This window comes from Quercus lobata, chromosome 2 (genome assembly GCF_001633185.2).
Source record: "Quercus lobata isolate SW786 chromosome 2, ValleyOak3.0 Primary Assembly, whole genome shotgun sequence".
Taxonomy (NCBI): Eukaryota; Viridiplantae; Streptophyta; class Magnoliopsida; order Fagales; family Fagaceae; genus Quercus; species Quercus lobata.
The window spans coordinates 87,761,548-87,786,927 of record NC_044905.1 but is presented as its reverse complement, the minus strand read 5'-3'; the positions used below and the strand labels follow the sequence as shown (position 1 = coordinate 87,786,927).

Here is a 25,380-nt window from a genome sequence, read left to right as displayed (position 1 = left end):
ATATATGAATGTATAGGAGTTCTCCAAAGTTAACATTATGTGCTTATAATATAAAACTTATACAGTTGCTTACTGCAGTGCTTATGCCACATACAGAGAAAATATGATTCTGATATCTCTAATAGCTAGTGTTTTAATTTAGAGTGGATTGTCAACTTTTCAAGAGCTAGGTTTGGTCACAAGTGACTAAGTGAGAGATATTTAGTGGCTGATAGATTTTACAGCTTCAGCGGTGAGGTTCACAGGATATATACAGAAATAGTATAGATATCAGAGGTTACTAGCTATTGTCCATGACAATCTTGTTCCACATATTGAATTGCCCACCAGTTCTTCTAGGTAGAGTAAGTATGAATAAAACCCCGTACAGAAGAAGATCAAATTTATCTGTAGCTGTACAAATATCTTCAGTCTCCATACAAACTGATGATAGTGAAAATTTAATTGAATCCAAGAAAATTTTGGGGTCAGGTATGGCTCTAAAAAGAAGTCAGACCCCAAATTCCCTGCTCAGACAACCAAATACAATTGGTGTCATTGGAGGGGTATCTGTTTATTCTACTCTAATTTTCTTGGAAAAGCTTGTCCGGTGGAGCTCTAAAGATGGACAAGAATGTGTACCTTTTGTTGTCTGCAGTGACCCAGCATTAAGTAAGGAGCTTCCTGTTCTTAGCTCATTTCATTCAGTCAATGATAGAAATGCTCAAACCCAATTCAATCATGGCCATATAGTTCGGGATCTGCAGCAAAAAAGGTTGTTTCTTGAGCAATCTGGAGCTTGTTGCATAGTCATGCCATGCCATCTATCACATGTGTGGCACAGTGAGGTTTCTAAGGGATGTTCACTACCCTTCCTTCACGTAGGTGACTGTGTTGCCATGGAGCTCAGCAAAGCAGATTTGAGGCCACTTGAAGCTGGAAGTAATGTGCGGATTGGGGTGCTTGCTACAGGTGCAACTTTAAAGGCTGGTGTTTATCAGGAAAAACTACAAAGTCAGGTATACTAATTTGCTACCTCAGGCCCTTTCTAAGTTCTATGCTAGAATTCTGTGTCTTGACTATTTTTTTTTTTTGTCTAAATCATATATTTCTCAATCCAATTGAGCTAATTAGTGATTTACCAAATAATTACAAGCTATATACCTTGCAGTATGACAACTAAATGGAGGCCACATACATGTCGGAAAAGAGATCTTCTCCATTTGAAATGGACCCGTTTCATGGTTCAAATTAAGTATTTCAAATCTAAAGGTGTATCCAATATCATGCCCTTTAAAATTTTAAATGATATGGTATACTGTACATTGTTAGATCCAGGAAATAAAATCTTAACTGTGAATGGGTTGTCTCCATTTAAGTGAAAAGATGTCAACTAAACTTATGTTTACATGTTGGTTATGATTTATTAGTTGACCGCATAAAAGCCTGTTTCATGCAAGTTCTTTTTAAGGACAATGATACCAATATCAAATACTAAATGTTATGTGACAGAAAAGAACAGGGGTCATTAAGACTATGTAATAATTTCAATGGAGTCACCACACTGAAGTCTGTGTTCTTTTTGTGCTTAAAATGACTAACTAGTCTAACTTATAATGTGCAGGGTTTTGAGGTTGTGTTGCCAGACCAAGCAACCATGCATCACATTATACTTCCAGCAATTGAAGCATTTTACAGAAGGGACATTACAGGGGCTAGGAATCTTTTAAGAATTGCTGTCCAAGTTCTTTTGGTGAGAGCTGTGAACACTGTAATCCTTGCTTCTGATGAAATGCAGGGTCTTCTGCCTCATGATGATCCTCTTCTTAAGAAATGTATTGACCCCATGGATGCTTTGGCCAGGTCAACTATAAGATGGGCTACATCTACAGAAAAGGTAAATCAGAAAGCCTAGCATTCATCAATGAAAATATGTACATGTTCCTCAAGTTATCATGGTTGGAATATAAGTGTACCAAAAAGCAGTGCCCTGAGCTTTTGTTGTGTCCATGATGGGTATTGTTGAATTCAACATGGTACTAATTAGAAAGACCATGCCAAAGATTATTGGACATGTGATTGGCTCTGTGTTTAAGACATGGCTTAGTTGGTCTCTCTCACTTTGGTGAGATGAAGAGAACAAAAGATAAAAGAACTCATCGTTGAGTATGACTTGCTTGAAAGATTAATACACCTGGAGTTAATCAGTTTGATAAACTAGGGGGATGAGGCTTATTAGTACCAATGACTGTTTAAATAGTTTGATTTTACTCTGAATTGGTTTATATGCACCCTTATATAGTGTATACTCATTCTATTTAAATTGGGTAAAATACTATTTTGGTTCTTAAATTTTACCAAAAATTTGTTTTTCATCCCTAAACTTTAAAAAATTCATTTTTTATCCTTAAACTTGGTATTTTTTTTTTTTCAATAGTTTAAAGACAAAAGTAGGGATGAAAAAAGAAAATTTTTCAATAGTTTAGGGATGAAAAAAAGAAATATTTTTATTTTTATTTTTAAGTTCAAGGATGAAAAGTAAAACATTTTCAATAGTTTAGGGACAAAAATAGTATTTAACCCATTTAAAATTTAAAAAGTTCATTTAGTATTGTTTAGTGTAGAAGTTATTCTATGCAAACGTAAATATCAATATTAAATAAAAAGATAACAACCAAATTAGAGAAACATAAAAAAGAAAAAAAAAAGAAAAAAAAAGGAAAATTAAGAAGAAAACTCAATTTGAGTTCCTTAATACAAGAAAAACCTGATAAGTGTTTGTCGAAAGGTATAATGTCCTGCCAGAGCTGTATAGTGTACAGTGTACACCATGGTGTCATGTTTAATTCCTAATCAACAACAGAAGAAATGGTCTTGGTCTCCTAAAGGACCTGGCTTGTTTGCATCAGTTTACTTTCATCTTAAAATAAAATATACAAATTTTTAAACATATTTTTAAGCCATAGTTGTACTTTTACATCATAAACAAAATGAATAAAATAATAAGCTAACGAAACTAAGTTAATTTATACAAAAATACAAGATATAAAATAAAAAATTAAGACATTTTTCATTCAACTAATTATTTACTTTAAAATATCTTCATCAGGTAAGTTTTCTCACTTTAATTGATGTAGTGTTTAAAGTTGTTCATTTAAGCCCACATATTTCACATCTTATTTAACATTGAAAAAATTGATATGTTATAAGCACACATTGGATTTTTCTTACAACAAACTCCAGGTGTTATATTATATACTCTCTCCCATTTTGTTTGTCCACTACCCCATTTTAGATATTCCACAACACAACATTTGTCCACTTGAAAAGTTTAATAGCATAATCTCAATAATTTTCTTCATAGCGTTGACTTTATTTTTACAATTTTTTTGTCTTTTTCTGTAATTTTATGTTTGTGTTTTTTTTTTTTTAGGTATGGGTTTTTTCAGTATGGGGCCTACTTTATAGAAAGAAAAAAATAATAATAATAATAACATGTAGGACCATTCTTATGTCATTTTCTTTTATTTATCTAATTTTTTTATTAAATAAGACTCACCTTAGTACAACCGTAACACGCACTGGTGAGGTGCTTGTTAACATTTGGATTCTTAATACATAGACCCTTGTCTTATTGAAATAGTCATCATAGACAACAAAAGAGTGGATACCCACATTCACATGGGCAAAAGCTCTAGGAAAACTGCATAAGAGAACTTAGCATTATCATTGGAAATATGTACAAATTGTTTGTGTATTCATGGTTGGAAGATCTGTTTTTCAAATGATAGTTCCTTCTTGTGTCATATATTGTTGTTTTGTGTCCACCAAAGATGCAAAGTACATGTTCAAAATGGTTGTTTACGCTGCTCATGCCACGTACTCCCAATAGGCCAATACTAGTTGTCCATATATTTTCTTTTCCCAGAATGCTTTCCATGAATTATTTCCAAGAGTCTTCTAAAGAATATATATACACTTTCCAATTCAAAGTGTTCACTAATCTTTTTGCTAAGTGTGGTGGGCCTTTTTCGCAACTGCGGGCTGGGCTACCTCCTACCATGCTATGGCTCAATGGTTCTGGGTAGGAGAGTTAGGACTGACTTGACTGCAACACACCCCAAGCCAGCTTGTGTGCAAACTAAAACTCCTTCGCTAAAACCTTGGTCACATGCTCATGGCAAAGGAAATTGTTACAAAAGAGTCATGGCAGGCAAGTGTAATATGACAACAATAAAAAAAGAATATGCTTACTATCAGTTAGAACACAGGAAATACCAAATGATGATCTTAATAAAGGAAGAAGCAATGCAGTAATATAAATGTAACATAAATAAGATGATAACAAAAAAGAAAGGAAATCACACTAATGCTTAATTAATAAAACAAAGGAAGCATGGTCAGTTTGCCATGCTTGATTTCTCTACGGAGTTAAGTCTAGGAAGGGAACCACTCTTCAATGTGGGCAATCTCACAGGGAAATCCTGCCACGGAAATTACCCACTTTGAGAGAATGGGCCTAAATGGCTTGTCCTCAGATTCCTTAATTTTTACTAAATGATAGTTTTTTAGAGGGAGAGAAGGGAATAGCCTATTGGTGCATGCCCACTATCACACTCCCACTTACTCTCTGTTTTTCTTTTCTTTCTAATTCCCCTTTTTTTCCTTTCTAATTTTTCTGCTCTATCTTTTACTCTCTTGTTCCGTTCTTCCTCTTTTTTGTGCATGGTTGATGCCCTTTTTATATTGCCTGCCATGTCGGGTTTTTACTATTTTACCCCTTAACCACTTTTGTCTTGGTGTGCCCAGACCACCCATTGGTCTGTCAGCTGCCCAGCCATCATCACTTACCTGTGCTTGCCGTGTCACATCCTGTTCACTGTGGCATTCCCATCTGGATAAGGGTGGATATTCTTTCTCACTATCCCTCATGGCATGCACCTAGTGATTCCAACTCATCTTTCCCTCTTTTAGGTGGCATGTCATCCCAGCAGGACATTTCCCCCAAAAGAGTTTGAACGGGAACCCCAGAATAGGCTTTCCACTTTTCCCCATTGCCAGACCATACCCTCTCTTACCTCTGACCCATGGCCCACCACTCTTGTATTGGTTGGGTACAAGTTGGTGGTGCCTGAGTCTTGTGCGTGCTCCATTTCCATATGTGTCCATAGCTTGTCTGCTGTTCATGCGTTTGCCATGACTTGAGGGCTCGTCTACACATTTTGCTACTCGTTCTTAACCTCTTGTGTCATGAATGAGCCTCTAAGCTTTCATTCTTTATGTCTTACTTCTTTCCTAGGCTGGGCCTTGCTTAATTGTGGGCTTTTCATTCTCTAATCCATTTCTTAACATATTTGCGAGTTGTTTAATACTTCTGCCATGCCATCCTGTTATTCCTACCATGCTATTATTTAACTTATGCTTGCTAGGCCTCTTTTGGGCTTGCTATATGCTTTTCTTTTGCTCAATTCTAATAGCCGAGCATTATCATTGGGTTAGTACTCATGTTGTTTTGGGCTTCCTTGGCCCATTTCATCGCTTCTAGGCTTCCTTAGCCCATTTCATTCTTTTAGGCATCGTCAGCCCGTTTCATCTCCTTGGGCATCCTAGTTCCATTCCAATTCTTCATTCCCATGGACTTTTTTTACTAAGTCTTTTGGGCTTCCCCAGCCCAAATTACCATATCCTTTATTTTCTGGGTTTATTGGCTTTTCCACCAACCCCTTATTTACTTAATTCTTTACTTTGGGCTTCTTTGGCCCATTCTTGCTTGCTTTCTATTTCTCATAATGCCTATGGGTTTACCACTTCTTTCTCTGGGCTCCTTTAGGCCCACTTGCTTTCTTTGAGGCCATTTTGCTATTTTTTTAGGCCTATGGTCCATTATTCTTGTAATTCGAGTTTAATAGTTTTCTTCTCAATTTACTAACTCTTTTCCTCCCATATTGTTGGGCTTCTTCTTGTTATTGGGCCTCCTTGCCAAAGTGGGCATCAACATTCAGCCTCCTAAGCATATGAAGTGCTCATGCAGTTCATATGCGAATAAAGAGTCTCTTCTTCTTCTTCTCTTCTCTTTGTCTTTTCTTCTTTTCTTTTCTTTTTTTGCTGGCTTTTTCGAATAGTGGGCCCCGCTTTATTTTCTTTCTCTCCGTGAACAGTGCTGTCTCTTCGAATTTCCCAGTTTAGCAATTATTCTGAAACACAGCTTCCGCTTCATTAATACCATGCCTTATCTAATGGATGACCCATTGCATCATTTCGTGTCAGCGTGAATGTCATTAGTACCTAAGCAGATTCCTTTCACGTCACTAACACAAAACACCTTTTTATTTTCCCTTTCTTTACTGCGTCTTCTCCCTCAAACACTTTCACCCATCCACTCCGATCAATCATCCTACCATGTCACCGGTGAAAGGCGAAGGTTCTTCCTACCATAAGGGAAAAGAAATTGCCTCCGACGATCTTGCCACCAAAAACGTAGGCGAAGACGCTCCTCACTTCGAATCGGAGCACTCCGATGAGGAAGAAGGACATCGTGACCCAGATAGTGTATGTGCTCCTCTCATTGATCCTTGGTATGATACCTATGCCCATTTCCTGAAGGTGTTTGGAAAGTGCTTGCCTCCGCCATCGGGTCGCGTAAGGCTTTCCATTTGCCATCGCAACACGAAGGTGTCTTGGGCCCCTTTGGCTTCTTCAATCCCCGATCTCGTCATATACCAAGGTACTTCACTCCCTATGCCCATTCTCTTCGAATTTGGGTCAGGTACCTCTTTGGGTTGGAAAGAATAGGTAGACGATGAGTTGTCCGACAAGGGTTTCATGGCGACGTTACAGCAGACCGGCATGTTGAAGGCCATTGTCTCGTCACGTTGTTTGTCTAACTATAGGGACTTGTTCAATCTCCGCCATTTGGTCCGCCAATGGTGTACCGCTACTTATACTTTCTTTCTTTCCTATGGCAAGATCACCATGACCTTAGAAGATGTGAAAACCAACTGCTTTTGACCATTCTTGGTGATGTTGACCACGATGCTTTGGAGCACTCTCCGGAAGAGGAGGCCATGAAGGTTGAGTTAAGGAAGGGAATGAGTGGTAATGCAAAGTTGTCATATTGGGTTAAGGCTTTTTCCAAGGCTTCTGATGCGGCTCGCCGTGCGGCCTTCGTTACATTTTGGCTCTGTTAGTTCATCTTTAAATCTCACTCTCATTATGTTGTAAAGCTTCTTTATTTTTGATTAGCTATCAAGATATCTGCTGGGGTGAGTCTACCGTTGGCCCCTATGTTTTTGGGTCATTTGTATGTGTAGTTAGATATTTTACAGAGTGATGAGAAGTAGGAGAGTTCTTGCCACAGTCACCACTTCTGGCCATAGCACTATCTAGCAGCATTTGTTATGGGAGCATTGTGCTAGGCATTTAGCGAAGTGTAGGCCTGTCCGTTTTGCCAAGGAGAGATACCATTCATGTTTGGAGGTCATTACTGATTTCTATGGTCGTTTTGTGTCTGATTTTCCATTGGCTTTTCATTGGGTTGGATTGATGCTGTTTAGGCATCCTTTTATGGAGTTTTTTGATAAAGGAGTAGGTTTTTGTTGGAGAGCATATAGGAATTTGGGTCCTGATTATACGTGTACTGATTCGGTTATAAGTTCTTTTGTTGATGTTGCTAGGACCACTACCACGTTGACTGGTTTTGATGAAAGGGGTATCACATACTTGGTAGCTACCAATGTTGGGTGGTTGCCTTATTTGGCCGATGAGGGGATTTGGTTTGTGCACTATTCTGCTGATAGAGTGAGGAGGCAGTTTAGGTTGGATCAGGATATTCCTGATGATTTTTCTACTATCATGGAGTCCACTACTTCTATTCGGCCATTCTTGTGACATAGTGCCTTTGAATTTTGGAACAGGCGTTTTATAGCAGTCACCATTCCAGGTTCACAGAGAGAGAGAGAGTATTTGCACTGCAACCATGCATGGGTACTAACAGACTGTGATGATTTCATTTGAGCAGGAGTTGTTGGGCAGCCATGGGTTCTTTCTCATTCCTCCTAATGGTCTTCATGCAGTCATTTCTGCCAACCGTCGGTTACTTCTTCCCACCAAGTCTGTGGTGGTATATGCTAGGAAGTAGAGTCGGTCTGCTATATTTGAGTGGAATGTAGAGGAGAAGGGGTGGTGGTATTGGTATGCTGGTGATTTCCCTATGGGTTGGGAGAAGAGAGTGAAGGTGATGAACCTTCCCATACCTACGAAAAAAGGCTCTACGTCTCTTTCCACCAAGCCTAAGCCTGCCAAGAAAGGTGATAACTCCTCCGAAACTTGTTCTGATATTGTCCCTTTTGAGGGTGACCTTCTTCCCATAGGTGACATAGTCTTAGAGAGTTCTCCTCCTCCTTCTGCTCGTATCCATTCTAGCAGGCGCCCTACTGCAAGCAAGTCTAGGTCTGCTGCTTCACGACCATCCGTTAATGCTCCTCCTTCTAGCAAGACCTAAGGCAGCAAGAGGAAGACGTCTCCACCTCCTTCGTCTACCACCATTAAGAGGAGAGTATGTAATCTCTAATTTTGCTTCTTCTCTATTTTTTCTTATTCATAGGATCTTCCTGCGGCTAACCCCATATGCATGTTTGCTTATTTCCCTCCTTGTTATCCCCTCTTTTTTGCAGTCTAAGCATAAGGAGGATACTTCTGTCACCCGCCTCATCTTGCTTGATGAGCTCGAGTTGGAGTATGTTCTTTTCTTTTGCATGTATTCTCATTGCCATATGTCATTATGTGCCCCATTTCTTTCTTTCCTCATTTTTTTTTTTTTTTTTTTTTTGTATATATATATGCATCACCACTTATCATGCGCTCTTTTATTCTGCCCCCTTTCTTTTATTTTGTGTTCTTCAGGCTGACCTCGAGCCTAGCTCCATTTATTACCCTACGACTGAGGAGGTCTCTGCTGCTATAGGCACACCCATGGAGGGTTTATTTGATGGGGTTGATGTGGTGGCTAAAGCCATGGCTTTTGCTTCTGCTGCTGCACAGGGGGCTCCTGCCGAGACCCCCATCCCTTCCACCGAGCCTAGTCCTATAGAGGAGGATGCCCAGACTGAGAGGGTTAGTGAGTCTGCTTCCATTCCTACCGAGACCCCTATTCCTCAGAAGGGAGTTACTCTTGTAGCTACTTTTCAGACTAAGAGTGCTTCCCCTACTACGCCCTTTGTTATTTCAACCAGTGATCCTTTTGCGGTTTTATCTCAGGTAGTAAAGGATGGTTCTTCTCTGGTGATCACTCCTTCATCTATTCCTAGTTCTGCCATTCGTAGGCCCGATGCAGATCTGTCTTCTGATGAGAGATTTAAGGAAGTTCTTGAGGATTCTGATGATGAGCCTACCATGAAGAAGAGGGTCTCAGATTCCGACAAGGAGGACAGTGGTGAGCACGAGACCAAGGCTCTAGGTAAGCATTCCTTGCACTTGTTAGGCTTTCTTTCCCATCCTTCCCCACCCCCCCACCCCCCCCCCCCCCGTTTTTTTTTTTATATATGCATAACTCTCTAATGCAATCCTTGTTCATTCTACATGTTTATTCCCTTAACCACAGATATCCCTGAGGAGCCTGAGACTGTAGCAGATATCACAATGCCTACAGCCCCCATTCCTGCCACACCTGCAACTCCTGTTTCTGCCACACTTGCAGCCCTCACTTCTACAGGTCCTGGTATGTTTTCTTTCTTCCATCTCTTTTCTTATCTCTGTCATAGATTGGTTTCCTTCATTTCATCCATTCTTTATGTCGTATTCCATGTCTTCTTTCAGGTCCAATTCTTACTGGTGTAACTGCACCCTCTCAGTTTGAGGTAGACAGCAGCTCTGCTACAATTCCTGATCCCACGAGCGAGGCTGCAGCTTTCTTCACCCGCTTTGACCAGCCCGAGGTCAACGATCTTGATCCTGCGGACTTCTGGGGTACTAGGTCTTCTTATGTTGATTTTCATGACTTCAGGGTTCCTGAGGAATGCGCTCCCCATTTGGAGGGAATCTATAGGAGCCGTGGAGACTTCATGCGGGGGTTTCTTTTCGGTCGTTCTGCAAGAGAGCATTTCTTGAAGTTGTTGGGGAGCGTGATGAATGATATCGAGCATAACTCCATCGATACCATTTCTGCTGAGAAGATCTTGCAGTGGAGAGCCGCAGTTCAGGAGTTGATTAGAGTGGGCTTTGCTGTGGAGTTCATGTTGGACCATTTGCGAGAGATTGCTCGAGCCTTCTTCATGAAGAAGGTTCAACCTACTGTGGATGTTATAGACACGCGCATTGAGGCTTTGAAGAAGGAGGTGACAGACTTGGAGGGACGTCGTGAGCGCCTACTTTCTGGTGTTGCTGGACCCAACCGCTTTGGAGATCAGACCCTTATTTCTGGACTTTTATGAGATCATGTAGTTCCCCCTTTTGTTTCATTTCCCTTATTTCCCTATCTAGTACACTTTTTATTTTCTACAGTACTTATTTGGCAAGTTTGACATGACTGTCATAGTTCCCCCTTTGTAAACTATAATACTACATTCGCTACTGCTTTTGCTACAAGTATTGCTTTGACTATGATACAATGTGCTTTCTTTTGCTAATACTTCGTAGTTTTTTCATTACATTCTGAATAGAAGAATGCTATAATACTGTTTTGTGACATGGTCACTTGGAGGAAAGGAAAAAAGGAAAACAAGGAACTAACTAAATAGAAAAAAAGAAAAAAGAAAAAAGAAAGAGGGATGGCTACATGATGTCTTTCTTCCTCAAGCGTAATATCATTTTAACCATTTGCCATTGATAGAGTCCATTAGATCTTTGCCATCCATCTAGGCCAAATGATAATACCCACTTGCGTGTGCTTCTCTTATCACAAGAGGTCCTTCCCATTTTGGTGAGAACTTAGATGATCCTGCCATACCTCGCTTGACGTGGTCTTCTGTCTTTAGTACAAGTTTCCCTTCTCTAGTCATCCTGCCATAAGTTTCAGTCATTCTCTGTCTATATCTATGACTGCGTTCTTGAGCCTCTTCCCTTTTCTCATCCAGTCCTTCTTGGTCTTCACACCTTTCTGCCGCAAAAACTTCCTTCTCCTTTTCTTTCAGCCATACTTGCATGACTCTCAAAGAGGGAGTCATTACTTCAGCTGGGCTCATCACCTCTGTTCCGTAGACTAAAGAGAAGGGTGAAAACCCTGTGGCTGATTTTGGTGAGTTTTGGTAAGCCTAAAGTGCGTCTGGCAAGTGCGTTGCCCATCCCCCAGTATATTCCTGGTTCATCTTACTGATGATCTTTATAAGAGTCTTGTTTGCCGCCTCTGCCTACCCATTCCCTTGAGGGTAATAGGGCGATGATTGGTGGTGCTTAATCTGGTAGAACTCTAGCATTTTCCTCACCTCACTGTTAACAAAGGGTGTGCCATTGTCACTGATAATTCTGTGAGGTACTCCAAACCTGACAATTATGTTTTCCTTGATAAAATTTTCCACTGCCCCTCTTGTGGCTTTACGGAGTGGTATTGCTTCCGCCCACTTGGTAAAGTACTTTGTAGCCACTAGAATCCATATATACCCACATGATTGTGGATTAACTGGCGTCACCAAATCAAGCCCCCAGGTATGGAAGGGCCATTGGGTGACCATGCTATGTAAGTTCTGTGGGTGAGTGTGAATCAAGTTGGCTTGTACTTGACAGCTATGACATTTCTTCACAAATTCTGTTGTGTCTCTTTTCATGGTGGGCCAGTAATAACCCATCTATAGCAGGCATCTGTACAACTTTTTCTTTCCTTGGTGCTCTTGCATTCTCCTGCACGTACCTCCTTTATCATTTCCCTTGCTTCTTCGGGACTCAAATATCGTAACAGGTCTCTATCATACCCTTTCTCGAAAATGACTCTGTCGTGCAAAAAGTAGCGTGTTGCCAACCTTTTAAACTTATATCTTTCACTATGTTTCTGCGGCAGGACGCCCTCTGTTAGGTATTGCACAAACAAGCTCCTCCAATCCTCACTAATGAAAACAACATAGCTTTCCTCCCTCTCTGCTGCAAGTTGACAAGCCTCGCATCGAGTTTAGACTTGGTCCACGTCCTTATCCATGCTTGGCCAATAGAAACCCGCCTTTTGGAGTCTATGGTATAGGTTGACTTTTCCGCAGAACCCGCAGGTTCTATCATGTACTTCCTTCAAATTTCTTTGAGCCTCTTCTTGCCCCTCACAACTCGACAGAATCCCTCCTGACTTCCTGCAGTACAATTCTCATTTCACCAGGGCATAGTCTTTCAACGCTTCCAATTCTACCATATCTTCTTCTTTCATCAAGGCTTCCTTTATGGGAATCCTCCAATCCTCTTTGCATCTTTCTTCTTGGAATCTCTCCTTTAGCATTTCAATAATAGACTCCTTTCGTTTGCTGACTTCTACTCTAGTGTTGCTTCCTTCAAATGCTATTTGTGACCCTAATACTGCCAACACATCTGCGTATCGATTTTTACTTCTGAGAGCTTGCTCTATTTCAAATGTTGATAACTTTTCCTCCATCTTCTAGGCCATTGTGTTGTACAGGGCTAAGCTGGGTTTCTTCAAAGAGAAACTTCCTTTGGTTTGGCAGACCACTAGGTTGGAATCACCAAATACCTTTAAATGCTTGACCTCCATTTCGAGGGCCATAGCTAGCCCGGTAAGGTAAGCCTCATGTTCCGTGACATTGTTTGAGTAAGGAAATTCCAATGAACAAGAACGCCATGGCCTCGTCCCCCTCATGATATAGGACTATTCCTGCGCCTTTTGAGTAGGTAGTCGAGGATCCATCAAACTTCATTACCTAGTGTTCTCTAACTACGTCTGCCATGGCTACCTCCCCTAGAACTTCATCGTCCAGCGGGAATTCCTCTTCTCCTGGGAATTGTGCCAATTATTCTGCTATAGGCTAACTTTTTACTGCTTTAAGCATTCCTGCCTTCAAATCATACTGTGACAACTATAATAACCACTGGGATATCCTTCTAGAGAGGATTGGCTGTCACAACAGAGCCTTGATTGCGTGAGACTTCATCATCAGCCATACCTCATAGGTTAGGAAGTAATGGCGTAGCCTCTACGAAGCATATACTATCACCAAGCATGCTCTTTCTACCTTAGGATAACGAGTCTCCACATCTTTTAGAGCGCGGCTGATGTATTAGATTGGTTGCTCAACACTGCTTCCATCTTTTTAGGTGACCAACGCGCTTATGGCATATAAGCTGGTGGCTAAGTAGAGTAGTAGCGGCCTTTTGCAGATCAAGGCTTGCACCGTAGGAAGGTTTGTCATAATCTGCTATCACCTTCTAAAGGCCGTTTGCTGTGCCTCTCCCCACTCGAAATTTTGTCCCGTCTTGAGTAACTTGGCGAAGGTCGAAGTGATTGATGCTAAACCAGGGATGAATCTTCGAATGTATAAGACTTTCCCCAGAAAACTCTTCAGTTCCTTCACCGTGGCAGGCGGCTTCATAGTTGCTATGGCTGTGGCTTTGGCTGGGTCTACATCTATTCCTCTGCTATGGACCAGAAAACCCAGAAATTTCCCAAAAGATACTCCAAAGGCACATTTGAGGGGATTCATTCTTAACTTGAAGGTCCGGCAACTTTCAAACACCTTTCTCAGTATTTAGACATGATTTTCTCACCTTTTTGACTTCACAACTATGTTATCCATATAGTCTTCTAGCTCACGATGCATTATGTCATGAAATATGGCCGTCATGGTACGTTGGTAGGTTACGCCTGCGTTTTTCAACCCGAAAGGCATCACAGTATAGTAGAAATTGCCTATGGGAGTCCTGAAAGCAGTCTTCTCCGCGTCTTTTGGCGCCATTCGAATTTGATTGTATCCACTAAAGCCATCCATGAAGGAAAACATGGCGTTTCCTACTGCAGAATCTATCAACAAGTCCATGTTTGGCAGCGGGGATTCGTCTTTTGGGCAGGCCCTGTTGAGATTTCTGAAGTTTACACAGCACCTTATCTACACATTCTTCTTCTTTACTGGCACAATGTTGGACAACCAACGTGGGTGCTGGATGGGCTTAATAAAACCCGCGGCCAGCAGCTTCTGTACCTCCTTTACTATATGCTCTTCTATTTCAATGTGGAACACTCTGGCAAGCTGAGCCACTGGCTTAGCCTTGAGATCTAAGTTTAGCATATGTACCACTAGTTCGGGATCCAACCAAGGCATCTCACTATAATCCCATGTGAAAACATCCCTGAATTATTTCAGCAACAATATTAATTCTAACTTTTCTTCCTCTGATAATTTTGAACTAATTAAGATGGGCTTTAGCTCCTGTGGATTGGTTCCCATGTCAACTTCTTCCAATCTTTCTTCTGCTGCTACTTGTTTATCATCTTCTGCTGTGATTCCCTCCTTTTTCTCCATATTACTTTCTTCTTATGAACTTTCTTGAGCTACGCAGCACACCAAACTTTTATGCTGCAATCCTTGTCTGGGGCTCTCTTGCATATCGCATGTGGGCCCTGCGCACCTTCATAATTTGTAGACGATTTTACCATCTGGGGTCTAAACCCTAACGCATTGTGGTGCATCGTCTGATTCCAAGGCAGGCGCTTCTTTCCTTTTCTTTTTTTGCATTAATAGTCTCCTTAGATCGGGCTCTAGGTCATCTTGAACGTCTTCCCACCTAGGCACAAAAGTGTTTTATGGTTTTGACACTGAGCTTTTCTCGGATGGTGCCCACTTATCATAGAACATAGTTTCTACTAGATGAGCCTTCGCTTGTTCGAAGGGTGACAGATTTGCTACTATTCATATCATTTTACCATTCACCTTCCTTTCATGCATTGATGATAAGTGGATGGGACCAGTTGGTGCTTATGCAACCACGGTTTTCCCAATAGCACGTGGTATGAGACGTCCATTTTAACCACGTGGAAGCGGGCCAAAGGGGCTATTGGTCCCACTTTTAGCCATAGTTGAATGTAGCCTGCGGTATATTCACATCTTCTCCCAAATCCTGTTACTTCCATTGGGCATCCCTGAATCTTTCTTTTTGAAATTCCTGCTGCTTGTAAGGTACTAAATGGGATGAGGTTCACGGAAGCGCCCGTATCCACCAAGGCTCTCTTGATGGGGATTGGATTTATGGATGTTGCCAAGTAAAGGAGCCTCTTGTGATCTGAGTACCCTACTTCCATATCTTCATCACTGAAAGTGATCTCATTTGCTTCTTGTAAGAGGGCCTTGTCATTCGTGACTTTTGATGTCTAGCATTCTATTCCTGTCCCGGAGGCAATACTCACCAAAGCCTCTGTGGCTATCCTTCACTCATTTGCTATGAGTCCCAATTGATCAAACAAGTTCTTGAACCTAAAACTTTTCTGCAAGGTGATAATTGCTGTAGCAGGCGAGGCCGACCTTTCCCCCTCGTCTTCCCCTGGATCTGCACAAATGAAAACTACTACTATACCCTTCCCTTTGTGGTTCGAGAGTGGGTTTCTTTGGACTTCTGGCTGGGACAACTTTAAGTCACTTCTTTGATTCTTCGGTGCACTAGTCTGCGGAGTGCCCAGGATTCTGCAGTAGGATGTTGCACAAAATTATGCAAGTGGCAAAAACGCGGGTCTCTCCGCTCTTCTTCAGGGTGCTATTTGGAAACTTGGTTAGGCTTAAAACTCCATCTACGATCCATTTATCTAGTAGCACATCCAACTCCTTAGGGGTACATGGTAGTGGTGGAGGGGTATCGTACTCCCTCCCGTCAAATTTCCTCTTTCTTTCATCGGTGGATACTGCCATAGCTTATGGGGTGTTTTTCCTGTCAGAACTTGATCTCACTAACTGAGCAGTCTTTCTAGCTTTCTGCAATAGCTGTGCGAACTAGGAGATTTCAAGATTTTCTAGAACAGCTTTGTACTCCCTAATCATGTTTCCCATACACATTTCTACTAATGTCTTTTCTTCACAATGGTCATAGCAATTGAGTGCTATGTCTTTGAACCTTTTGATCTATTCCATCAAATCTTCACCGCTTTTCTACTTAGTTGCTTGCAAAGTCGCAAGCGTTACTGTTTCTTCTCTATGAAAGTATTTAATACAAAATACATCAACCATGTCATCTCATGTTTAGATTGACCCTGGTTTCAAACCGGTGTACCAGGTATACGCACGGTCACACAGTGATTTGGAAAATTCTCGAAGACATAGGTCCTCGTCTGCCGTGTAAGGGCCAAGGGTATCAATGAATTTGCTCACATGCTCGACGACACTTCCCCTTTTGCCATCATATTGTGCAAAAACTTGTGGCTCATACCTCTCGAGGTATGGCTTGCTAAGTATTCTCAGTGGGTAAGGAGGTCTTCTCGCATAAAGCCTTTCCTTTGGCGCTTTGGCCTTTTCTTGCTCTAAGAGCGCTGCAACTTTGGCCATAGTGATAAAACGCTGTTCTGCATTCTACGAAGCACCTCCAACTGAGGCCTCCTCTTTGTATGCTGCATGCTCTGGGTCATGCTGGCTTCCTTTTTCCTTTGTCTTGTCTGCCTTCATTTGACGGATTTCTTCCATCATCTGCTATTGCGAATGTTGCAATGATTGCAACACCTCGATAAAAATGTTGGCATTATCAGTAGGGATCCTTTGCTGTTGCTGAGGTTTAGCCTCTACTCTATTGACACCTTTCGCCTGGTTGGGTTGGTGTTGGTGGGACATTGTTGGCCTTGACTCTACCTGCGAGGGCACAGTACTTATGTTTTGCGTTGTCTTTGATCTTGGGGGCATAGCTTGCGAGGGCTTTTGTCTACTTTCCTGTCTTTTTCCCAACTCTCCAGCAGAGTCACCAATTTAAATGTGGTGGGCCTTTTCGCAATTGTGGGCCGGGCTACCTCCTGCCACGCTATGGCCTAATGGTTCTGGGTAAGAGAGTCAGGACTGGCTTGACTGCAACACACCCCAAGCCAGCTTATGCGCAAACTAAAGCCCCTTCGCTAAAACCTTGGTCACATGCCCATGGCAGAGGAAATTGTTACAAAAGAGTCATGGCAGGCAAATATAATATGACAACAATAAAAAAAGAATATGCTTACTGTCAGTCAAAACACAGAAAATACTAAATGATGATCTTAATAAAGGAAGAAGCAATGCGGTAATATAAATGCAACATAAATAAGATGATTACAATAAAGAAAGGAAATCACACTAATGCTTAATCAATAAAACAAAGGAAGAATGGTCAGTTTGCCATGCTTGATTTCTCTACGGAGTTAAGTCTAGGAAAGGAACCACTCTTCAATGTAGACAATCTCACAGGAAAATCCTGCCACAGAAATTACCCACTTTGAGAGAATGGACTTAAATAGCTTATCCTCAGATTCCTTAATCCTTACTAGAGGGTAGGCTTTTAGAGGGAGAGAAGGGAATAACCTATTGGTGCATGCCCACTATCACACTCCTGCTTACTCTCTGTTTTTCTTTTCTTTCTAATTCCTTTTTTTTTTTTTCCTTTCTAAGTTTTCTGCTCTATCTTTCACTCTCTTGTTTCGTTCTTCCTCTTTTCTATGCACAGTTGATACCCCTTTTATACTACTTGCCATGTTGGGTTTTTACTATTTTACACCGCTTAACCGCTTTTGTCCTGGTGTGGGTGTTGTTCCTAGACCACCCACTAGTTTGTCAGCTGTCTAGCCATCACCACTTACTTGTGCTGGCCGTGCCACATCTTATTCCCAAACAAAGAGTCTTATTTTGTTTTTTTGTTCACCGTGGCATTCCCATCCGAATAAAGGTGGGTATTCTCTCTCACTATTCCTCATGTCATGCACCTAGTTATTCCAACTCATCTTTCCCTCTTTTGGGTGGCATATCATCCCAGTATGACATTTCCCCCCAAAAGAGTTTGAACGGAAACCCCAGAATAAGCTTTCCCCTTCTCCCTACCACTAGACCATACCCTCTCTTACCTTTGACCCATGACCCACCACTCTTGTATTGGTTGGGTATAAGTTGGTGGTGCCTGAGCCTTATACGTGCCCCACTTCCATGTGTGTCTATGACTTGTCTGTTGTTCATGCGTTTGCCATGACCTGAGGGCTCGTCTGCATATTCTGCTACTCATTCTTGACCTTTTGTGGCGTGAATGAGTCTCTGAGCTTTCATTCTTTATGTCTTACTTCTTTCTTGGGCTGGGCCTTACTTGATTGTGGGCTTTTCCTTCTCTAATCCATTCCTTGCCCTCTTTGCGAGTCATTTAATACTTTTGTCATGCCATCCAGTTATTCCTGCCATGCTATTATTTAACTTATGCTTGATGAGCCTCTTTTGGGCCTGCTATATGCTTTTCTTTTGCTCAATTCTAGTAGCCCAGCATTATCATTGGACTAGTACTCATGCTGTTTTGGGCTTCCTTGGCCCATTTCATCGCTTCCGGGCTTTCTTGGCCCATTTCATTCTTTTGGACATTCTTGGCTCATTCCAATTCTTCATTCTCATGGGCTTTTGCTAAGTCTTTTGAGTTTTCTCGGCCCAAATTACCATATCCTTTACTTTCGGGGTTTATGGTCTTTTCCACCATCCCCTTATTTACTTAATTCTTTACTTTGGGCTTCTTTGGCCTATTCTTGCTTGCTTTCTATTTCTCATAATGCCCATAGGTTTACCACTTCTTTCTCTGGGCTTATTTGGGTCCACTTGCTTTTCTTGAGACCCTTTTGCTATTTTTTTAGGCCTATGGTTCATTATTCCTGCCATTCGGGCTTAATGGTTTTCTTCTCAATTTACTAACTTTTTTCCCCTCATATTGTTGGGCTTCTTCCTGTTATTGGGCCTCCTTGCCAAAGTGGGCATCAACACTAAGGAAGCCAACTTGGGGTTTATTATAACTTGTCTCAGTTTAATCTTGGCCTCAGCTCTCAAATCTCAATCCCCAATTCATCATGAAGTTAAGGATAATACATTTATGATGAAAACATAAACTGCAAGATAATAACCTATGATCACTAGTCAATCTCTTTCCAGCCCATTGTTGATTATTACACTCATGCAAAGCGTATTCCACAGAGTTGTTACTTTTTTTTTTTTTTTTTTTTTGGAGAGAGAGAAGATTAGTATTATTTCGTGCTTCAGGTTAAAAAAAAAAAAAAATCCCACTTCTAGGGAGATTGTGATACAACAGGTGTTGTACTAGGTGTAACACTGACGTTTGCAGTTGGTTATTTTAACATGTAATTTCCAAATCTCTTTTTTGCTAAGTAATAAGAAGAAAGAGATAGCATAATCCCAAACCAAACTCGAGCTAATCTTTTATATTTGAATTGGAAAAAATATAAGATACAATCGAATCAGTTTGAAAAGTGTTAAATAACAAGCTTTCGAACATGATATACATGAATGATTCAAATGTATAACAATTAACAAGATACATACTTGAATTATTTTTGGATAAGAAGAAAACAGTATGCCAACTATAAGAAAATAAATTAAATGAAGGGAAGAAACTGCTCTTCATCTTTCACTATCACACCTTCGACCTTAATGGATGCAATACATGCCACCAGCCACCATGAGGGAGGTTGGTAGCACCAACACTGCTCTCTCTCTTTCTCACTTTCTCATTTTGGAGGTAGTATTATTCACAACATCGACGTAATAACATTCCATGGGATTGAGGCACCAAATACCCTTTACCATCTTGAGAATCAGGATACAGGACTGAACTACGATGATACAAGACTCTTGACTATTATTTTGAATGTAGGATGCTAGCTTTTGTGTTGTCTTAAAAATTAGTTGACCACTACTACAAACTCGACATAGAACCACTTCTAGGTAGTTTTAAATGAGCTTCAACACCATTGAATGAATCCTGGTAGACCCAGGAAGATATGAGATGATGGGCGATAGCAAATGGCCCTGGGACAAACATGGTTGCAAGTTCACCGCTTTCCACATTGAAATCCGCAGCCAAGTTTTGTCCTTTCTCAACCCCCTTGCACATCTGTTCTACCTTGACTGCAGCTGTTCTTTGAGCTTTTTGGTATTCAGCAAATGTCAGAGCTTTTTTCACATCTTCCCTATTATGCCACTGAGCATCTAGGAAAATATAAGTGAACATTATTTTTAGATTTAATTTTTCAACATGTCCAACAGAAATGCAAAAAGAGCACAAAAAACTGTCATGAGCATGCCTTGGAAAAGCAAACCTCACCCTCAAATCCATGAAACAATATTCAGCATCTATGCAACTCATTTTATTTGATCTCCTACAGTTTTCTTTCGCCTTTTTTTTTGGGGGGGGGGGGTTGTGGGGGGTGATAAGAAAGTTATGATTTGCTGCAAGATGATGCACATCATTTACAAATTAAAGAAGCCCCCATCCAGATAAATGAAATCCCTGCATTATAGAGTAGATTCTAGGTTTGTTCTCAACACAACATTATGTTTTTTTACATGATACTTCTTGCCTTATTGCTAAGCTGACTTGTTTGATGAAGTCAAGAAAACTTATCCAGTTATCCTCAGGAAACTAAAATGGCATTTACCTATTTAATAAAAACTAAAGACACAGCTAAAGACCGACCACCTGGGAAAAGAATAAAAAAGAATGGTGAATTTAAACACACAAGATGCTCAGTCTCAACATACCTTCCAACTCTTCCTTGTCCACATTTATTTCTAGTGATTTTGCATATGCATGAAACCCAACCATCAACTGGCACGGCATGCTACTTGGCCCAACTGGGAAAAAACCAAAACAAGAGAATTATAAATCAACAAACAAAAATTGAAATCTATACAATGATTTGTATAAACTATTAACTCACTATATGTATATCACCAGAAATCATCAATCTCATACATTGTTGCAGAAAGTAGAGGGGCCGAAAAATCAACTGAAAATTCTAACAGATATAGATATTTGGATAAACAAAACAACTATGAGTATCTTTTAACTCATGATGCTGACAGGAAAATTAGGTTGCCTATGGTTCTCTTATCAACATAATAGCAAGAGAGAAAAAAAAAATTACTCAACTCATGATGCTGACAGGACAATTAGGTAGTCAATGCTCCATGGCACAAAAATCAACAGGAATTCTAAAAGAAACAGATTTTGTGGATAGACAAACACTATTAAGTATCTCTTAACTCATGATGCTGAGAGGACAATTTGACTGCTTATGTGTCAAAAAAAGAAAGGATAAGAAAAATTAGAGAAAATAACAACTATATTTCCAAAGCCCTAAAACCTGTAGTTCAGAAAATTTTCAAACTTATATAATTATTAAAAAATCATCAAAATAAAATGAAGAATCTTGAGATAACTAGTACAAATGATTCCAATGAGAAATTCATAAAATTCAGAAGGCTACTTATGAGGAATTGTCTACAAAACCAGAGGGGCAATATTGCAAATACCTCTCAGAATCATCTTTCTGTATGTTTGAATACAGAAGATTTTAGCAAAAAAAGAAAAATAAAATAGAGGAATTTAAAACAAAATTTTAAGTTTTTGGATATTTGGAATCTCACACCCAAAGGAATGAAATTTTCTCAGTAAGATCCATATTTCAGTTTGAAGTTCTGGAGTTCTAATGAAAATATGGATATTAATAAATATGTAAATAAAACCCTATTTTTGTACAATTGAAATGATCAACAAATAAAGCATGATTATCTTTAATGATAAAAGTTATTTGCTTTTTTGGATTATATTCAAGTGGACTAAAGCATTCTGTAATTGAGAACTTACTAGACTAAAGGTTAAATTTACATAAGATGGTCATAGGACCAAATGTTCTTGATTTTTGTGATTTTGTGTTTAAAAAGGGGAAAAGGCAGTCAAAACTGGGAGTAATATATTTAAAATGCAAATGAGTGGCACAAAAGACTATGAGATGGATAATGGACAAAGACAGAAAGCCATAAGATGTAAAATAATGCATCCAAAGTGTTAAATATAGTGTCAAGCGGGAATATATGAGAAAGAAAAATGCATTTTGCAAAATTTATACCAGGCCATGGCTGTGAACTATGATATACAACTTCTCCTACTTCAATACCAGTCTCCTCCCATGTTTCTCTTCTCACAGCCTCTTCCAAGCTTTCTCCTGGCTACAGATAATAAAAAGCCTCAAATTAATGAAGTTTTTACTAATTTATTGAGAAAAGAAAAAAAAAAAAAAAAAAAAAAAAACCCCTGAATGTTATCTAATTATTATTGTTACGATTTGGTCACAGAGATATTAAGAAGTGTCCCAGTTCAGGTCAAATGACCTATCTTTTCATGTCAATCTTCTTTTTCTACCCCCTGCCCTTTTCTCTCTTGTATGGGAGCAGCACCACATCAATGTAACGATAGCTTTAGAATCCCATAAAAGAATTTCTGAACATGCAACATCTAAAAGTTGTCCAAGCACATACCTCTATAAAACCAGCTAAGCAACTCCACATTCGGGGTACAAATCTTGATTGTTTGCTTAAGAGTGCACAGTCATTCTCTCTATCAATGATCAACATAATGACAACCTGTAATAAGACTTAAGCCATAGAAACCAATGAGACACTCGAAGCTTCCAATTTATTGGGGTATTTATAAGAAAGGATATTAAGCATAATCATACCGGATCAACACGAGGATAAACCTTCTTTTTGCATAACTCATTTGAACATTGCTTTCGGCTCCCAGCTTCTATGGGGACCATTTTCTCACCACAGTGTCCACAAAATCTTGATATGCTATGCCATTCTAGCAATGCCCTGGCCTAATAAAACCCCAAGACCAGAGAAAATATGTGCAGCTCTCAGCAACGTTTAACTATGCAATAATGCAGGAAGATAACAGGCAATGTAAAACAATAGCTAGCAAAATACAAAAAGTAAGGTGACATCATTGCCTGCTAATCTGGTAAGCTTTAACAAAACAACAACAACAACCAAAGCTTTTGGTCTCAAAACTTTTTGAGATCGGATATGGATCCTTGACAGGCTAATCAAGTATGTCAAGAAATGGTCATGGGAAGCAACTAAGAGTAGAACATTACAAAAAAAAATAGTGTAATCTTGTATTGATCGTGCACAAACAGTAGCTGTACAAGTCAATTCCCCTTTGGTTCCTCTTCTTTGAAGGAATTTTTTTTTTAAATAATAAAAAATTTCATAAAGAAGCACCTGAAGGGGCACAGCCCTAATACACAGGAAAATCTGCTTGGGTTCCTTGAACTCTTTATATCAAACTGAGGTCACTTACAGTCTCTCTCTTTCCCCAAAATATTCAAAACAGTACTTGCACATATTTTAAGATTGATCCCACCCATACATAAGTCTTTTTGGTAAGTTCCCTACAGATATTATTTCTTGACTAGTAAGTTACAAATGACACCCGTGGGTCTTGAACCCATAGCCTCACCTTGCTCTTTAGTGAGCAAGCAAACATACAGAAATTTGCTTGGTTGAGATTCATAAAACTTGTAAAAAGGCTTAAATACATTGTTGGTCTATACAGTTTAGCCTCTAAAAGATTTTAGTCCCTGAAATTCGAAGTAATCGCTGTTAGTCCTGTAGATGCTATGGCCAATCTAGGAAGCACGGACACTTCATTTAGAGTGTCGAACCTGTGTTATACTGGTGTCATACCAGCCATTTTATGTTATAATTTTTTTAAAAATTGCTCGTGTCACCGTGTCATACCGTGTCCGTACCCGTACCATGTCTGTCCTTCCTAGGTGGCCAAACTAAAGAATGCTACATCATCACTCCATTGGGATTAAATTGATCACTTTTAAGTTTTTTTAGAACTAAAAGCAATCACTTTAAATTTATTAGAGACAAAAAGCGACAACTTTAAGTTTGTTAGAGACTAAAAGCAATAACTTTAAACTTTGGGACTAAAATCACTTATGTGTTCAACTTTAGGGACCAACAGTAAATTTCTAATTGTAAGAACAAGCAAACATACAAACAATCACATTGACAAGTTGCCAATCAACAGGTGAACTACAACTTAATATAAGTTAAACTAAAGCTAATGCTCATCACAACTTTTTGCAGGTCTACAAAAGAAAATTCCAATCAGATCACCGATTGAACAAATCAAAACACATTAACAATCAGCTTACAACACTATTATCACCAACACGTCACCATTCAATAAAAGTACCTTAAATCAAAATCAACCACAAACCTCTTCAAAGAACAATAACAGCTTACAACACTATTATCACCAACATGTCACCATTCAATAAAAGTACCTTAAATCAAAATCAACCACAAACCTCTTCAAAGAACAATAACCACTTACATGTCCAGCAATAGCCAATTCCCCCATAGCCACGGAATCAGCCCAATCTGTGGCTACCATTAGCGTCCTAACCTCAACAAAACTGAGCTGCTTGGTAGCAAATTCAGTAACCAGACCACCCTCATCAGAAACATCAATAGCCCAATAAACAACATCATCCTCAGGCCTGGAACCCAGATAAACCAAGGAGTCCCCATTCAATTGGACCCCAGAATTGGCCAAGTAATCTTTACAATCAGCCAAACTAATCCAACCCAGATTCCAATTTGGTACCAAGTCACCAACCCCACCATTGGAAGATGCCAAGGGCCTGCCTTTTCTGAAAGGTAGGACCTTGAAAGTAGGTGGAGAGACATGGTGCTCAGTGGTGGAATCTAAGAGCTGGGTCTTGAGGGTCTCAAGGGCTGGGATTGGTGCAAATGGGTCTTCAGCTTTTGGGGTCTTGGATCTCAAAGGGTTGCCTGCAAAAGCATGGGGCTTCAAGTTTATAGCCATGGTGGATGTGGATATGGTTTTGGTTATGGTGAGGCGAGAGAGAGTTTTGGTTAAGGTATGAAGAAAAGAGAGTTTTTTAGAGAGAGAAAAGAGAGGTGAGGTTTGAGAGAGGAGAGAGAAGAACATGACTATCTTGATGCCATTGGTGGTGGCTTGGCTTTGAACCGTGAGAGAGAGAGAGAGGAAATGTAGGAGCTGAGGTAGGTGATGACTAGAAGGCTTGGAGTAATGACTCGTGTCCTGATTGAGAGCATTTTTGGGGACCACCGACTTTGCTTCACCAGAGAGAGAGTCTCAGTCGAGCCAGGGTTGCATGGGAATGAGACCGAGGTTCGGACCGTGGGTTCCACCCTGTGAAGGGTGCCTTTAGTTTAAGATTAGATTGGTGCTGTACAATACTCGTTAATGTGATAAAATTTAAAATAAATCATTCACGTTTTTTTAGGGATACATACAAATTTGAATATGTATTAAGGGTTGTGTTATCAGGCACATTTTTTCTGACAAAATTTTTATCTTTATTTGCAGTTTAGGTCAATTTTTTCAGTTTTGTAGGTAATATTTGGTTTTTTTTTTTTTTTTTTTTTTTACTTTTCT

The 25,380-nt window shown here is 39.9% G+C and overlaps 2 protein-coding genes across 3 annotated transcripts; one reads left to right on the top strand and one right to left on the bottom strand.

The window, feature by feature from the left end:
- The first annotated feature begins 26 nt into the window (after nucleotides 1-26).
- On the top strand, nucleotides 27-10,583 carry LOC115977040. 2 transcript variants are annotated; one of them, XM_031098669.1, is made up of 6 exons: nucleotides 27-998; nucleotides 1,604-1,876; nucleotides 8,881-9,090; nucleotides 9,235-9,433; nucleotides 9,578-9,694; nucleotides 9,793-10,583. In XM_031098669.1, exons 1-6 carry the CDS (start codon nucleotides 294-296, stop codon nucleotides 10,404-10,406), a joined length of 2,118 nt encoding a protein of 705 aa, XP_030954529.1. In that variant the 5' UTR covers nucleotides 27-293; the 3' UTR covers nucleotides 10,407-10,583. The 2 variants fall into 2 exon arrangements, with proteins under 2 accessions (XP_030954529.1, XP_030954530.1); XM_031098670.1 differs by lacking the exon at nucleotides 8,881-9,090 and having other exon boundaries at nucleotides 294-998.
- An 8,705-nt stretch (nucleotides 10,584-19,288) lies between these two features.
- Nucleotides 19,289-25,163, bottom strand: LOC115977039 (nudix hydrolase 19, chloroplastic). The gene is made up of 6 exons (XM_031098668.1): nucleotides 24,289-25,163; nucleotides 22,613-22,753; nucleotides 22,413-22,517; nucleotides 22,004-22,103; nucleotides 20,634-20,726; nucleotides 19,289-20,081 (listed from the first exon to the last, which is right to left on the bottom strand). Exons 1-6 carry the CDS (start codon nucleotides 24,907-24,909, stop codon nucleotides 19,789-19,791), a joined length of 1,353 nt encoding a protein of 450 aa, XP_030954528.1. The 5' UTR covers nucleotides 24,910-25,163; the 3' UTR covers nucleotides 19,289-19,788.
- Nucleotides 25,164-25,380: the final 217 nt, after the last annotated feature.